The sequence below is a fragment of the Balaenoptera ricei genome, chromosome 18 (genome assembly GCF_028023285.1).
Source record: "Balaenoptera ricei isolate mBalRic1 chromosome 18, mBalRic1.hap2, whole genome shotgun sequence".
Taxonomy (NCBI): Eukaryota; Metazoa; Chordata; class Mammalia; order Artiodactyla; family Balaenopteridae; genus Balaenoptera; species Balaenoptera ricei.
The window spans coordinates 21,012,907-21,030,370 of record NC_082656.1 but is presented as its reverse complement, the minus strand read 5'-3'; the positions used below and the strand labels follow the sequence as shown (position 1 = coordinate 21,030,370).

The 17,464-nt window shown below is 45.0% G+C and overlaps 1 protein-coding gene across 1 annotated transcript in view; it reads right to left on the bottom strand.

Moving 5' to 3' along the window:
- Positions 1-17,099, bottom strand: part of RUBCNL (rubicon like autophagy enhancer) — a 35,579-nt gene extending 18,480 nt beyond the window's left edge. Inside the window, exons 1-3 of the mRNA XM_059902725.1 lie at positions 17,001-17,099; positions 3,466-4,096; positions 131-213 (exon numbers count right to left, since the gene is read on the bottom strand). Coding sequence (XP_059758708.1) covers positions 131-213; positions 3,466-4,003 — 621 coding nt within the window. The 5' untranslated portion in view covers positions 4,004-4,096; positions 17,001-17,099. The remainder of the gene's footprint in view (positions 1-130; positions 214-3,465; positions 4,097-17,000) is intronic.
- Positions 17,100-17,464: the final 365 nt, after the last annotated feature.

The window sequence follows — 17,464 nt, the reverse complement described above, 5'->3', positions numbered from 1 at the left end:
ATCAAATGCTGAAATGAAACTTATTTGCCATGCCTCATCCAGTGAAGTTTCCAGATTGAAATCAGAACAGCACATTCTAAGGGATTAACACTCTTGGTGGTTTTAAAAAGAAAAAATAAGCTATGTTCACCTTTTCTACATCCACAGGGAGCACGAATGCCTCTGGTGAGAAGGAATTTGAAGAAACGGTTCTTCCGCCGACTTGAATAGCACCTGCTAATACAGCAAGTTATTAAAAATAGAGAAAAAGAAGTTCAAAGATTATCTAAGAACAATTCTAGGGAGTGGCTTGTAAATGCTGTTTTAAAAAGCAGCACAGGGTCTTCCCTGGTGGTCCAGTGGTAAAGAATCCACCTTGCAATGCAGGGGACGCAGGTTCGATCCCTGGTCAGGGAACTAAGATCCCACATGCCGCGGGGCAACTAAGCCCGAGTACCACAACTACTGACCTCGCGCGCTTCAACGAGAGAGCCCGTATGCCACAAACTACGGAGCCCACACGCTCTGGAGCCCGTGCGCCACGTGCCACAACTAGAGAGAGAAAACCCACACGCCACAACTAGAGAGAAGCCCTCACGGTGCAACAAAGAGCCTGTGCACCGCAAGGAAAGATCCTGCATGCCGCAACTAAGACCCGACGCAGCCAAATAAAGAAATAAAATAAAAAATAAAATAAATAAATATAAAAAATAAAAATCAGCACAATTCTAGAATAAATTAGGACGACAGAAGAAGAAAGACCCTTCTGACGGTAGACCCTGCGGATGGCAGAGGGTCATCATTTCTGCAAGAAGCCTCCGGAGTAACTTGGGAGGAATCCTCAGAGAAGGATTCCCAGAGAGCCATGGGAATGGAGGAGACCAATGAGGAAAGAGGGTAGAAAGAGAAGAGGATCATGGAATCTACCTACAGGAGATGGAGGGTGAGAAGGAACAGTCTAGAAGCAGGGCCTTAAGAACTGTGGGATCATTCCTCCAACTCACTGCATTTGACTTAAAACTTCCTGTTTACAGAAACAAAATCTATCTGAAAAAGGTCAGCACTGCTTCTCTAAAACGTTCTTCCTCCAGTCAAAAACAAGAAGAAGCTGCAGAGGATATATTCGGCTGACTCATCCATTCTGCAACCTTATTAAGCCACTCCATTACTGGCAATGAACACGACCAAGACAAAAATGAGGCCTGTCATGGGACATCTTATTGCAGCATGTACGGCAAAACATTTGTGTGAGAGCCATAAGCGCTGTTGTCCCAACCTGGTGAATCAGAACAAAATGCTACAGATGTTTTGAAGGCTTTAAAGCTCTCGGGGTGGCAAACAGAGAGGCAAGCAGGACCCCTCCAACCCCTCTGCCTCGTCCTCAAGAACTCCACCGTTGCATGGAAAACTTTGGACCTCTTTGCTTCAGAAGCCATCTGGGGTGGGCAAACTTTTTCTGAAAAGGACTAGGTAGTAAATATTGTAGGATCTGAGGGCCACACAGCATCCGTTGCAATTACTGCTCAGTTCTGCCACTGTCCTGAGAAAGCAGCTATAGACAAAACAAACACAACTGTATTTGTAAAATCAGGAGTCTGGCGGGGTTTGGCTACAGGTCATAGTTTGGGGACCCTGAGGATAGAGGAAAAAGCACAGAGAAAAATCAGACAGTGGATTCCAGTTCCAGCCCTCCGTTCACCAGCTGTGCCTCTGCAGTAAAATTTCCTCATCCCTGGAATTGGGATAATTATCATTATTGGGATGCTTACCTTATTGGGAAACTGCAGGAGATAAGGAACGTGAAACCACTTTGTAAACGTGTAGATCCTATGCAGACAAGAGGAATTGTTTCTTACAGCCCCAGGAAATGCTGACAGGCTCAGGTGTCTTTTCCTCCCAAATAATCTAAGAAAGGAAAGCCCTGCTGCTGCCGTTTGAGAGGCAGCAGATCCAGGAAAATTCCAGGCCTTGTGGCAAATGCCAGCTCGCCCCACTGCTGCCCCCATATCAAAGAAAGAAAGAACCATCTCACTCGGGACTTCTTTTTCTTAAGCCCATGGAATGAATCCCCTTACCAAGTTTAAGAGATACTCTCAAAAGACAGAGTGGTTTTTAAAGGTACTTAGAGAGATTGCTGGGAGTCACTGTTTTTGGACAAAGCGGCTGGGGTGCCTGTTTTCTTTCTTGGAGAAAGGATACTTTGAAATTGCAGAACCACTTCCTGTAGAGGAATACGAAAAATGATTTGGGGCAGGGGTACACCAGGCCCTACAGGTCATCTTCCGTCAATCTATAAGTTGTCGTGGTGGTGGCCTGTGGGAGAGAGGGCTTTCAATCTTCTCTGTTTTCTCCTCACTCTCCCCTGAGACAACCTAGTAGGAAACTAATTTCTCACTTTTCATCCCGTGAATTTACAAGTCACTCTTTTCCTGAGAACTATCCAGCCAGGTGAGTGAAAAGAGAAAAAAGGCCTATAATCAGACTGTGCCATTTTGCTCAAATTTGGTTCTTAACTCAAAGTTAGCCCACTGAAACACTGTCCAAAATCTGCTCTTCTTAAACTATTAATAATATGTTAAAAAAAAAAATAATATGTTAAAGATTGTCACCATCTTTGACTTTTCAGAAGTTTCAATAGAACAAATAAACCCCGTATTTTAGGAAAGGGGGAGGACTGGTTCCTGCTAGTAAGAAATAAATACACACACACACACACACACACACACACACACACATATACACAAAGGCAGGCAGCTTTTAAAACTGTTTTGAAAGAAAAAACTTCATTGACTATTTGAACTAGGATTCCAACAGAAATACACGTTAATGCAAAGTGTGAATATAGCATAATGAATATTTAAAAATAAACTAAGCGTGCCACCAATTCTAACAAGAATTGCTAATTTATTGACTCTTGAGTGGCGTTTGGTATAGATTATCTGATTTTAGGAATTTCAGTATTTTAGGAATATGTGTGTGACCTCATAGCCCTGGTTTTAACAGAAAAAGGTTTTGTCCAGTTTGGAGGAATTGTGGTTACTGTTTTTAAGTCTTACTTTTTTTTCTAGCCACACTCTGTCCAGGTAAATCTAACAGGGGAGGCGAGTTCCTCTCCTACCTCAGCACTGGTGTGAACTGGAGTCCACTCTGTCTGGAACACCTTCCATCACCACACTGAATGCAGAGCCCTTCTGGTGCTCTCCTGCAGGGCACACACCTGCTCCAAGATGGCAGGTGACACTGATTATCAACTAAGTTGAGCTAAGATGACATTTCCCTGCAGTCTAAGGAGAAGGGGAATTCTTGACTCTGCCCATCGTGACCCATTGCGCTGGGCCAAAGACAGCATGAACTGAGCCCTTGCCCTGGATCGTGGGCAAAGTGGAAACCCAGGAGCTTTTCCCTCGCAAGGAACACCTGGCCTCAGCCCCGGGCAGAGCTGGTGTGAGAACAGACAGGAAGGAGGGCAGTCCCCACCAGAGTTACCTGCATCAGTGGAAGCTGTCAGCTGGGAAGGCTTGAAAAAAGCATTGTCAGCCTCACGACACGGGCGAGCAGCCAAATCAATCTTGGAGCTTGTGAACAGAGCCGTCCAAGGACAGCGTCCTGGGAGCACTGCCCGTTCTTCCTTTGAGGTAAGAGAGGAGGCACTGCCTTTTTCAGCTGAGCCCCGGGCAGGGGAGGTGCCCATGGAGTCCACAGTGCCCTTCGACAATGACGTCTCCGCCACGGAGTCCCCAAGAGGTAACGGTGAAGGGCCCAAGGGAGAGGCAGCGTCCCGAGCAGTATGGCTCTCTCTGCTCCCCACTGCTGGCACCTGGGGGGGCGAGTCCTGCACCTGTTGCTGCACACACTGGGGGTTAATCCAGGCAGCTCTGTGCCTCGTAAACCTGATGTTTGATGCGCAAGAGGGGTGGTCCGTGTCCAGGAGGCCGGGCGAGCCATCAGTGTCATCAGGGTCATTGCTGATTCCTTCCCAGGGGTCCACAGGAGAGTCCTGCCGGCCCGCAGACTGTGACACCATCTTCGAGGCTCAGGGCTGGTGTGAATTCCCTTGTGCTGTTGGATTAGGACCTTGAACTCACCACCTGGTCAGCTAGAGGGCTGGGGAGCTTATCTGCAATGAGCAAGAATCATTCACGATAAACAAGGGCTCGATCATATTTTTAACTCCAAATTCTTTTAAGGAAGCAAAGAAACAAGAAATAAAGTTTGTACTTCGCCCTATACAACACAGTAAATTCCGCTTGGATTTAAAAGGAAAAAATTAATAAATGAATCGGCCGTAAAACTAGAAGCAAATGTAAGGGATATGACATTGGGATAGGAAAGGGATTTCAAAGCATAAAAATATTATTTTTATACCAGGATAAAGTCGTATAAGGATACTGCTGATAAAAAAACAGGTAAAAATGTAATACATACATGCAGTATTCCAATAAAATTAAATAAACTCAAAATGGGAATGCCATCTGGAAGTAAAGACACATTTTCATAGTTTCTTATTTTTATTTAGTTTGTGTTTGTATTTCAACAAAGTAGGCAAGTGGCATGTGAAACTGAGAACAACCAATAGCACTGAAAACTTTCTTCTGTATAACTTTACATGAGTTTGTAATACTTACTCAGATTATAACAGCAATACGAATTTATGATTAGCTTACAATATCTAAAGACCACACTACAAACCTAGACTCTGTCTTTAAAATGGTCTGCTCACTTTTCAGCTCCGTTTGTAGCTGTAGTAAATTAGGTAGTGATTACAATGTTGAGAGCCACACAAATGGAACGCGCTCTCATCACTAATTACAGGCCCAGCACATGTGTCTTCCTAACGTTCTCCCACTGTCCTTCACGTTGTAAAGCTCCAAACAGCCTTCAACAGCCAAAGCAAGGTTGGCAGGGGGAAGGTTTAGAGATGGAGGTGTCTGCTTGGGCACTGACCCTAAAGGAAGGGTGAAATCCATGGGCACACTGCAGTGAGCCTGAGACTTTGGTCCTCATAAAGTTCCAGGGCTTTAAACACCATCATTATATATAGGCGGCTCCCACATGGATCTCTATTCCTGACCTCCCCTAACTCTGGGCTAGCGTATCTTACTGCTTATTTGACGTTTGTCCAGAGGGCATCACAACCTGATATATCCAAAATAGACACTGATTTTTCCCCCCCAAATCTGCTCCTGCCTGGTCTTCCCCATCTCAGCAACCCCCTAGTTGCTGAAGCCCCATATGTAGGAGTCAGTACTGACCCTACCTTCCCAGGCTCTCCATCTTTAACCTACCAGCAAGCTTATATCTACAGCTACCACCCTAGTGTAAGTCAGCATCTTCTCCCACTGGACCTCCTGCCATCTTCCTAATGGTCTCCGTGCTTCCACTCTCAACCTATTTATAATCAAGTTATTCAGAGACATCTTTTATAAACCTAAATCATTCCCCTAATCGACCCCCGCCCCCATAGCTTCCCATCAAATCTGGAATAAAATCCAAAATCCTTACCTTGTCCTCCAGGCATGACATGATCCTGTCCTGCAGACCTCTCTCGCCTGTCCAACCTCCGGAAGTCCCAACCACGCAGCAAACTCTTGGGTCCCACACGCTCTTGCCCCCTCTCTGTGCCCCGTCGTAATCTCTCTGCTTGGACCACTCTTCCCTCAAATGATCACACATCTGGCTCCTTCCTGTGTTATGCGTGCCTGGGTTTATGAATGACTTCCTCAAAGAAGTCTTTCCTAACTACCTCTCTTAACGTAGTTCCCTGGTTACGCCTTCTCACATCACTTCGCTTAATTTTCATCACAGTAGTTCTCACTTCCTGATACGGTCATCTCTGTCTACCCCCCTGACTAGAAGCTCCAGGAGAGCAGGGCCCTTGTCCAAGAGTGGCAGATGGGGGCTCAGTGAAAGTTACAGACTGAGTGAATAAATCCAACAAAGTGGAAATAAAGTCACGGGTAGAGGAAAGACTTCTGTGGTCGATACAACTGCTCTATTATGGTAGCAGACTTACTCATCCAGGGATGGAAATGAATCAATGTTTCCTAAAGATACAAAATTTTTCTCACCCAATGCTTGCAAATAGACCAAAAGAAGGTAATGTGGAAACTGGGTTTTCTTGATTTGTGGGTCCTCCATTGTAGATCATAGTTTCTGGAGTGATGTAGGACATCTATATATATATATATCTATCATCCTGAGAACACGGCACAAGCTCCAAATCACCAGTCACAAAATATCACAGGATTTGGTGATAACGGCCAGCACTCACTACCTGAAGTGTTTCATCTTCCTTCTCCCGACCTCAAATCTCACTTTGTGCCCCAATTTCTCTTTGTCACACATCTTTTCCTCTCCAGTAATTTCAAGTGTTATAATTACCAAAAAACCCACTCATGACTATGGTTTTATAAAATGCCAAAAACACAGAAGCCTGGAGTAAAAAGTGAAGCAGTGTCACTGCACCAAGCCCCCACCAATCCTACTTCTTTCCCAGAAATAACACCGTCAACCATTTTATTCCATCCAGACCTTTTTCTGTGAATTAACATACATATGTCAGATCAGAAGATATGTCTTATTTTCTTTTTTATATACACATGAGATCATAGTAAACATACTCTAAACATACCTTCTTTTTCTCTCAGCAACATGTCTTGAGGTAAATATTCTTTTTTTTTTAATATTTATTTATTTACTTATTTATTTATTTATTTATTTATGGCTGTGTTGGGTCTTCGTTGCTGCGTCAGGGCTTTCTCTATTTGCAGCAAGCGGAGGCTACTCTTTGTTGCGGTGTGCGGGAGGTAGCTCCTCTTGTTGCTGAGCATGGGCTCTAGGCACGCAGGCTTCAGTAGTTGCAGCACACGGGCTCAGTAGTTGTGGCTCACGGGCTCTAGAGCTCAGGCTCAGTAATTGTGGCGCATGGGCTTAGTTGCTCCGTGGCATGTGGGATCTTCCCTGACCAGGACTCGAACCCGTGTCCCCTGCATTGGCAGGTGGATTCTTAACCACTGCACCACCAGGGAAGTCCCGTTGAGGGTGTATATTCTTTACCTTAACTATTTTACCACTTTTTATGGTACAAATGTACCATAAGTTCTTAGCCAGACTCCTACTGATGAAACTTTTCAGTTTTTCACAATTATAAAATATACAGCAACGAACATCTTCATTCATGTTGCTTTTGATTGACTTTCTTTTACTAGATCTTTTCTTTCACTAGTGCCAATTTTAGTTCTGAGTCCATAGCCCATGATAATCTCACTATTTCCAAGAGAATGAAGCTATGTCAGTCATGTTTTATTCTCAATTTTCTGCACATCGTATCTGGTTTTGTGTGTGAGAGATGATTACAGATATGAAATCATATGAAAAACACATAACCTCAAACAAATGGTAAGCAGTAGTGATACCTGTGTTTTTATAAACAGTTTAAAGTTAATAATTCAAAGAGAGTGACGTTATTTATGAGCCTCCCAGATATGGAATCAACTGCACTGGGCAAAAACAGACTTCCTTATAAAAAGTAATTTTCAGAAGCAGGTGCTTGTTCTACTTCTTTCTAGAAAGGTGTTCTTGCTTCACACAAATAGCCAGCAGCTGCTGGCTTTGCCAGGTTATAGAATAAGAACATTTTAGAGCTGGAATAGGCCCACAGAAATTCAAAGCCATATCTAAGGTCACAGCTGGGTAGTGGCAGAGAAAGGATGACAAGCCAGGTTGGACACTCATTAAGGAGCATGAGTTTCTCTGACATGCAGACTGACACAGAGGAGAGAGCAATGATTGGAAATAAAGTCCAGACCCTGGTGATGACAGATCATCTCCATTTCTTGACCTTTGGGGCAACAGATAATTCAGGAGATACCAAGATATGGTTGCTGGTTGTGTTGCTTATTGCCACATTGCTTGTAGTCTGTTATTCAATTAAACCAATATTTATTGAGCGTCTACTACATGACTGGCAGTGTTTTTGTTCTGGTAGCACTGGGGTAACAGTGGTGACTAAAGTAAGTTTCCTGCCCTCCAGTAGCTTACATTCTGGTGGAGGGGAGACAGGGACTAAACACATTCATAAATTTCAGGCACTGACTGGCAGCAGGTAACATGGGTCTAAGGAATGCCTGGCATCTTCTCAAAGTCCTTCCCACTGTCACAAATGAGCTCCCTTGAATCAGAGATGCTTAGTTGCAAAGATAAAATCAATTTCCAAACACACTTTAAAGGAAGAGAAAGCCAGTTGCAAAGCTTACTGTCATTTCTATTGAGATTTTCCTACTGAAGGTAAACACAGGCCAGATTACTAGTTAACACATGTGCAGCAGCAAAGGCCCTAGACAAAGGAAAGACTCCAGGACTCGACCCGCAACACCCCAAGTCATTCTGGAAGGTCCCTGAGCACTGGAGTCATTGGTCCCATTGAGAATGACTGCATTACTAGGGCCACTGCTGAGATACAGTGTCCGCTGCAAAGATGTAACCTTTGCAAGAGGGGCGGGTGACTCACCGTGAACCTCTATAGAGACCTGCAAGACAAAAGTCTTGCAGACCATAAGCAGCCAGCATTTTGATGGTAGCGAGACGGCTTTAGCTCCTAATACCCCTAACAATCTTAAAGATACTCCAGGGCTAGGAGCAAGCATGTCAGGTTTAGGATTTAGGATTTCCTCTGCCTCAGCACTAGTACCTGAATACATAACTGGGAGCATCAAAGACTCATCTTAAATGTTACCTTCTCCGTGAGGCCTCCCTGGTCACCCTATAAATAATGGCAACTGCCCCTCCCCCGTAGTTCCTCTCCCCCTTCGCAACGATTTTTCTCTCCTTACTCCTCAGCACTAATCCTCATTTCATTTAACCTCAGTGACTAACACCCACTAGAATGTAAAATCTTTAAGGGCATTTTAAAAACTTTTAATTTTCTTCACTGATCTGTCCCTAGTATCTAGAACAGGGGCATATCATAGGTACTCAATAAATATATTGAGTATATGAATAAAAGAATGAACAAACTAACCAACAGTACCTAAGCATGGTTATATTAGTTATTTCCGTTGCCCAAGAAAGGAAGCCAAGAACAGATGTCACCCTGTAGAAGAAACTGGAGATCACGACCTAAAATATCTACCAACCATTTCCTTAGAATAAAGGGTGTTAGAGAAGAGAAATCACAAACAAGAGTTGAGGGTGAAAGGTCAAATTCATTTCTCTCAGTTTTATGGTGTCTTACTGAGCATGCCAGGTAAGAGACAAAAGCAAGCAGAGAATGAAATGATCTTTAACCACAGCATGTGAGCTCTTTGGTTAACACAGACCCCAGAACCTCTTCCCATCTTTCTGTATCTACTTCCCTTCATGCTTTGACTTTAAGCAAAGGCTAATGTCCCCCCAAGGATGTCTACAGACTCAAGCGATCACAGATCACACAGAAACCTTTAAGATGCCCAATAATGCAACTCCATAGCTTCTATGACAGTGGCCAGGAATCAGAGTAAACTGCAGTTCTGAGACAGCTGCACCTTCACTGCACATGTGCTGAATGCTGTGTTCTCATACGAAAAGCACCAGGAAGGAAAGAGTGCCATACCGCAATGGTGGCTGGTGGCACCCCACGACTCCTCTCCGTCCAACTCAACCTTTGGCAATGACCCTTCATTTTGAAGGTCTGTTGTCAGAAGAACACAGAGGAAGGACAGAAAGCAGGGTGGGGTGGGAAGGGGAAGACCTAGCCAGGAAAAAGGTCAAGGAAACCCAGGTATTTGCCTAAGAAAACTGCAGGGTTGCACAAGATGCACAAATGACTAACTTTCTGTGTTCACTGCATATGTCACACTTACCACTCTCGTTCTGCACAATGAAAATTTATGATATTTCGGGTGTTATTAGGCCAATTTGGGAACTGAAATGCAGACCTTTAGGGGACTTGCCCAAAGTCTCACCATTAGTAATCAGCAGAAGTAGAATAAAAATAAAAGTCCAACACCTGATCCAAAGTTCCTTCCACTGGTATTTACATGTTCCATTTGGGCTGAAATTAGCAGGATATTTTCAATTTCTTTAGCAAAGTAATTTTAAGAATTTCCCCATCAGAATTGTCACAAAGCATGAGATTAATAACCACACAGCTACATATATTTGATCCCATGCCTTTAGAACAGTTGTCCCCAGAATTTTATATGACTTCCTACTTGTAAAAAAAAAAAATCTTTGCATTTACATCTCCAATATAGGACTATTTACTTATAAACCTTACATATACACAGATATTCTAATGCATTGTATAATTATAAAGCATCATTGAAAAGATGCAAGAACATAGCATTTTGTTCTTGTTTTCCAATGAATCATCTTGTACCCTAGAGGTACATAACTTCCACTTTGGGGATCACTGCTCAAGTAATGCTTAATTCAAAAATCAATAACAGGGACTTTGCTGGTGGCACAGTGGTTAAGAATCCGCCTGCCAATGCAGGGGACACACGTACAAGCCCTGGTGCAGGAAGATCTCATGTGCCATGGAGCAACTAAGCCCATGCACCACAACTACTGAGCCTGTGCTCTAGAGCCCACAAGCCACAACTACTGAGCCCGTGCACCACAACTACTGAAGCCCGCGCGCCACAACTACTGAAGCCTGCGCACCTAGAGCCCGTGCTCTGCAACAAGAGAAGCCACCGCAGTGAGAAGCCCACGCACTGCAACGAAGAGTAGCCCCCTCTCGCCGCAACTAGAGAAAGCCCGCGCATAGCAGCGAAGACCCAATGCAGCCAAAATATAATTTTTAAAAAAGAAACAACAAAAAACATCAATAACAAAAAAGACTTATACATGAATATAATTAGATAACTAAATAAGACTTAGAAAATATTAATACCAAAATTTACCCAAAGTAAGGGTGGGCACCTGCACTTGAAAGATAGCTAGATTCCCATATTTGGGCAAAATAAAACGGGGAGCCATATTATTGATAGAAAACGGTCTGACAGTTCCTCAGATGGTTCAACATCCAGTTACCATTTGAACAAGCAATTCCACTCCTGGCTATATACCCAAGAGAAACGAAAGTATATGTTACCACAAAAACTTATACATGAATTTTAAAAATTGAGATGTAATTGACATACAGCCCTGTATAAGTTTAAGGTTTACAGCATAATGATTTGATTTACATACACTGTGAAGCAATTTTCACAGTATGTTTAGTGAACTTCCATCCTCTCACATAGGTACAAAATTAAAGAAATAGAAAAAACTTTTTTTCTTCTGATGAGAACTCTTAGAATTTACAATTTTCATATATAACATACAGAAGTGTTAATTATATTAATCATGTTGTACATTACATTGCTAGCACTTATTTGTGTTATAGCTGGAAGTTTGTACCTTTTGACTGTCTTCATCCAATCCCCCTCCCCTCCCCCTCCAATCTCATCACTGACAACCACAAGTCTGATCTCTTTCTCTATAAATTTGTTTGTTTTTGAAGTATAATTGACCTACAACACTATGTTAGTTCCTGTTACAAAACAGTGATTTGATGTTTCTTTACCTACATGAATGTTAATGGCAGTATTATTCATAATAGCTAAAACGTGGAAACAACCCAAATGTTCATCGATTGAAAAATGGATAAACAAAGTACACTACAGCCATATAATGTAATATTATTCAGCCATAATAAGAAGGGAAGTACTAATGCATGCTACAACATGAATGAGCCCTGAAAACACCCTACTAAGTGAAAGAAGCCAGTGACAAAAATATTTCTTATGTATTTGTTTATTTATGAATGAATGAAATGTCCAGAATAGGCAAATCCATAGGACAGAAAGTAGATTAGCAGTTGCTTTGGGGGATGGGAAGATAGGGGGTAACAGGTAAAAGGTATCTTTTTGAGGTTCTAAATGTTCTCAAACCAGCTGTGGGAATTCTGGCACATTCCTGTGAAGACACTAAAACCACTGGATTGTACACTTTAATTGGGTGAATTCTATGTTACGTCAATTCTATCTCAATCTCAATAATGCTATTGAAAAAATGAAATGGGCCAAGTACCCATCTCCCTTCAAAAAGGTCTGGAAAGACTACAGAGCACTGGTATTTCGTGGGCCACAGGGATCAAAGGAGCACAAGCTGTAAGTCAGGCTGAGAACAAAAGCACTGAAAGCTAAAAGGGGAAAAAGAGAGTAGATACAGGGAGTACGGAATAAATGTGCCTAAAGTAGGCATGGAGAAGGGAGAGAGTAAGTAGAAGTGAAAATGCCATGACTGAACTATGTAGAAAAAAAAAAAAAAAACCAAGGGAGAGTAAGGACAATACCATCGGCATGATGGCTGAATAATGGGGCACTGATTGTCTACACTGAGGGCTCCAAGCGTCCACCCTTATCTTTACACAAGCACTGCAGGGGAGGTTCTGCTGGTCCCAATTTAGAGATGGGAAAACAAAGTCAAAGAGATTAAGTATCATGGTCATGTTTGGTTAAGTGCCTATCTTTTAGACATATATACAGAAGGATTTAGAAATAATTGATAGAATTTCTTGAATTTGCTTTAAAATAAAACAGTGCCAGTGGGGGGATATGGATGAAACACAATTGGCCACGTTGATCATTGTTGAAGGTGGGAGAAGGGCACATGGACCGTTCTCTCTACTTAATGGTTGAAATTTTCCATAAGAAAATTCCCAAGTTAAAGAAAGACCTTCAACATGTGCTATATCTGTCCGTGTGTCCCTAAGTTACCTCTCTGACCTCCTTATCTACCTCTGTACCCCTACACCTCTATACCTCTGCAACCCTACACCGCTATACCCCTCCACACCCCTACACCCTTCTAACCCCCGTCTTACTCAAATTTACCTTTGGGTTGAGAATTTCCCTATCACCCTGTTAAAAACTGCATCCCTACAAGTATACACTATCCCCATTTACTGCCTTTTTTTTTTTTGCCACACTGCACAGCATGTGGGATCTTAGTTCCCTGACCAGGGATTGAACCCGTGCTCCCTGCAGTGGAAGCGTGGAGTCTTAACCACTGGACCACCAGGGAAGTACCTGTCCTGTTTCTTTTTCCATAGCACTCATCCTCTGAGAGCATTCATCATCATCGGTTCATTACTAACACTTAGATGGCATTTACTATGTGCCTGACACTGTTCTAAGCTTTCTACACACACACACACACACACACACACACCTGATCCTCCTAACAACCTATGAGGTAGATATGACAACACTGTCTTTATTTTACAGATGAGAAACTGAGGCACAGTTAGTCAGTGGAGCCAGTTTCCCGCCCAGGCAGTCTCGCGCCAAGTCCACATTCTTACCTACAACAGCACAGGGGTGAAGGGAAGACCTTTAAATAGCACAGATCCAAACATCACTCCAGATCATCAAAATTCACCAAGCGCGGACTGGCTGCTGTGACCTTGGCCACATCAGTAACACTGACACGGTTCCCTCCCTCAGCCCAAATCTCCATCAAGACCACAGTCTAAATTAAGAGTGAGAACACCCCCCCCCCCAAAAAAGATTTTACATAGGTCACAGGACAGTTCAAATGATTTGACAACTGAACCGTATTGTATAAAATAGCCTTAATATAAGCATATACAGAAGTTCAAGTTCCCTCACCTACCAGATTTAAACTGGCTGTCCCAAAAGCTGTCTTCTAAGAACAATATCCAAACAAAGAAAGAGAGGATAGGGAAGTAACTTACATATATTTTCAGGACTCGGTTGTTCTCTGACCCACTATAGCTTGTTGGAATAAAAGGATGTAGAATGTAAGGATTAAAAAACAAACAAACAAAAAAAACCCTCCACCCTCCAATTTTCATCACCTGAACTCAACCAGAGAAAAGCATGCGCTGGCTGTGAGTGTTATTCAATGTTACTTGCCAGAAAAACTTTGAGGTCTAATTTGCATTTATCTCTTTTAATAAATGTAATGCTAAGGATCCAAGAACAGAACTAAAGAATTCTTTAAAACAATTTTCAAACATAATTGTTGGGTAAATCACACTGTGTGTAGTCTCCTCCAGCTTTTACTCATTTGCCACCTGCCAGCCTACTGTTAACTGATGACAAAAACACTTTGACTCTGAAACTTCCCTTTACATGCTGAGAATTATTTCTTTCACAGTTCACACTCCATGTTCAGATGAGAAATAAAGCGTTCACTCAATTTGGGATTATTATCACTATTTTGTGGATGAGAAAACCGAGGCTCAGAAAAAGGAAGTAAAGACCACACAGCAACTTGGCAGCAAGCTCAGGGTCCTGGATCCCTGCTCCAGAGCCCTTAGTCTCACTCCTGACTGCCTGTATGTGTGGGAGAAAACCCAGCGCAGAAGTTAAGAAACAAACACAAGAGTACCAATCAAATGTAGTTGTTATGCCAATCTGAGAGAAATTCCTCACTACTAGCTGTGTGACCTTGGGCAAGGCACTCAACGTCTCTGTGCTTCAGTTTCTTTACAGACTTTTGTAAGAACTAAATGGATTGTAACATGCATATTGGAGTCTGGCACACAATAGTCTATAAAAGTTAGCTTTATTATCACCCTTTGTGTTATTTGATAAAGATTTACAGTTCTGTATTAGACAATCTAGTTTTATTTCCCAATCTCTTAAATGAGTCATCTTTCAACTCCTTTCAGTTAAAATGGAAAAGCCAGTCAGAGGTCTTGTTTGGTATCATGAAAAGATACAATATGACATACAGGCTCTAGTATTGCTCACGTTTATAGCCTCTGGAAGGCTGGACATGCTTATCTCAAATGGACTGCTTAAATTTTAACAGTAACACAACCAACTATGCGAATCTCTCCTTTCAGTATTAGATATATGAATCTAAATTTAGTAATGAGAAACTATCCTAACTTGTCCTTGCTATTATGTGTTATGATTTGTGTGGGAAACATTTCCGGAGCTCTTTACTTAGCTTCCTCTAAAGGCATTCGAATTAAAATGCTTATTCTTGGATGTCTATCCTTGGCTCTGACAGAATTTTCCCCGCGTCAGAAAACAAGAACTCCAACTTCAGAAAGCCAGCAATGCTTTCAGAGCTAAACCTGACCTCCCGAAGAACATGTCCAATCAAATCTAACCCCCCAGCCGCTCCAACAAAGACTTTCAACTTTCGTGCACTCTCCGAGCACCTCCCCCGCTTTGTACCCGCCCTAAAGAAGCTGATGAACAAGGCAAAGTTCCTGTCCCCTGATGTCACACTGTGCTGGGCAGTTTCACGATGGCTGTGCCGTGAAGAGGAACTGCAACAAGAGATTGAGAAACACACATCTCGCCCCTCTGACAGGTAACCAGGAAAACGCCCGCACTGCCGCGAAGTTCCTGCCTTAACTCGGCTATGAGCAAGGTTCCGTTGGTGGCCAGGAAAAAGGCGTGGGCAGCAATGCTTAATTTGTACAAACCACACTTTATACTTTTCAAAATACCACCCTGCCTCCAATTCTCTTCCAAACCACCCGGTGAGGTGGGGCAGGAACCATCCCCACGCTTCTCACACAAGCAAACTGAAGTTCATCGAGGTTTCCTGACTTGCTGAGACCTCACTGCTTTTCGGCCTCAGGACAGGGTCCAAGAAACCCAAGTCTGCCCACCCTCAGTCCTTTGCACTTTGCCTGCACATCTTCAGTTTAAAGATCCTTCCAAATTGCACTGGCATAACACAGGGCAGCTCTCGAATATCCCCTTTCCTTTGAGTCTTCGTGCCCATTAAGGCTAAAGGACCCCTCTTCTGAAGGTCCTCTACCTCCTCCAAGCCGGCAGTATCAATTTCGCAGTAGGTCGGTAGCAAACCTCCCGCGCGGCCACGGGCAGGCGGGGTGAGGGTGACACGCAGCATCCGCTTTCCCCGCTGCAATCTCAGCAGGTGGATGTCACACCTGGCGCCCGGACGAAACCTTGCGCGGCGCTTTCGCGCTCTAACCTAGTTCAGTTAAAGCAGCCAAAAGTTGCTTGCCACCAGGTTTGGGCGTGTTAGGCGGGGGGCCTTCGCCTGCCGGGTGGGCGCTTTTTGTGGAACCGGGAGAAGCCACCGAGTCCGGAGCCCAGCGTCCGGGACCACGCAGGGCGCAGGATTCGCGCTTACTGAGAGTCGCCCTGCGCAAAAGTGCCTGGTGATCCGGCTCCTGCGCCCCTCCGGCCCCAAGCCGAGCACAGGGTGGTCCCCACCCTCACCCCCTGCAAGGCAACTCCACAAAAATCCGCCACCCTTACCCAGATGCCCCCTCCTACCTTCTCCCGGGGGCGGGCGGGACTCGGCACTGCCCTGACCTACCTTGGGGTCCCCTGAGTCTCCGCTCTGCGCTCGCCTATCTGGCGTCCCTCCCCGCCCCCCTCCAGCTGCCTCCCCCTCTCCCCCCGCCTCCCGCAGCTCTCGCGTCCCCGGCGCCGCCGGGCTCAACCAAGCGGCGGAAAACCATGTGGGCGCCGCGCGGCGTCTCCTCTCTGGCGCGGCTCCGAGCCGCGTGGCGCGGTCACTGCGCCCCCCAGCGGCCGAGAGAGGGAGCGAGGAGGGGGGAAGCGGCGCCCTGACGCCGCCACCCCCATCTCCCCGCGCCAACCAAAAAATCCGGGGCTCCGGCAGCGATCCGAGAAGCTCCCCAGGGAAGCGAAGCGCCACTCCCCGGCCTGCTGCCCGCGGGGAGACGCCAAAGAGGCGAGCTGGAAGCCACTCGGGCCCCCTGCGCTCCCCCCGACACCGGGCCCTGGGTGATGCGGGCTGGGGACCGCCGGAGCAGCTGTGCTCCCTTCTCCCTCGGTTCCCTCCGGAAATCCCACCCTACCCCTCGCTGGGGGCCCAGATGGAACCGCGCTTTCCGGGGTCGCAACGAGATAATCACACACCTGGCGGACTTAAATGTCCAACCCCAAAGCTCAAAGCATTGGTCTTTAGCGTCAGTGCAATTGCCTGAAATGATGATCTTCCTTAGTAATTTGGATTCAAGTCTGCACTGCAATCAATGGGCCCAGCGGGGACCTGCAACTTACCCGGAGCGCGAGCCGCGTCTTTCTGACCTCAGCGGGCTGCTCCCCGCGGAAGCCCACTCCGAGGACGCCACCGCCAGCGTTCGTCCCACCTAATCGTCCTTGTCCGCTTGCAGCGAGGGTTTGGAAACCCGTCACAGCTGTGCCGCGCAGAGCACGCAGATCGCGGTGGAGGCTGGCGAGAAGCAGCCAAGCCAACCAATACGGAAAGTTTTCACAAATAGAAACCTAAGCCCTGACAGTACGGCTGAGTGCACGACGTCCCCCGGCCCCTAGGGAGCTTCAGCGCGCTCCAGCAGCGCCCTAACTAACGGCTCTAGGGGAAAGACTCTCCCAGTTACCTGCCCCGGTAACAACACGCAGGTGAGAGCCAGTCCTGGCCTTTCTGCTCGGTAAAACCAAACCCGCACCGCAATCCTTTTGGTTCCTTGGCTTTGTCCTTTGTCACTTCCAGGTTGTGGAACCAT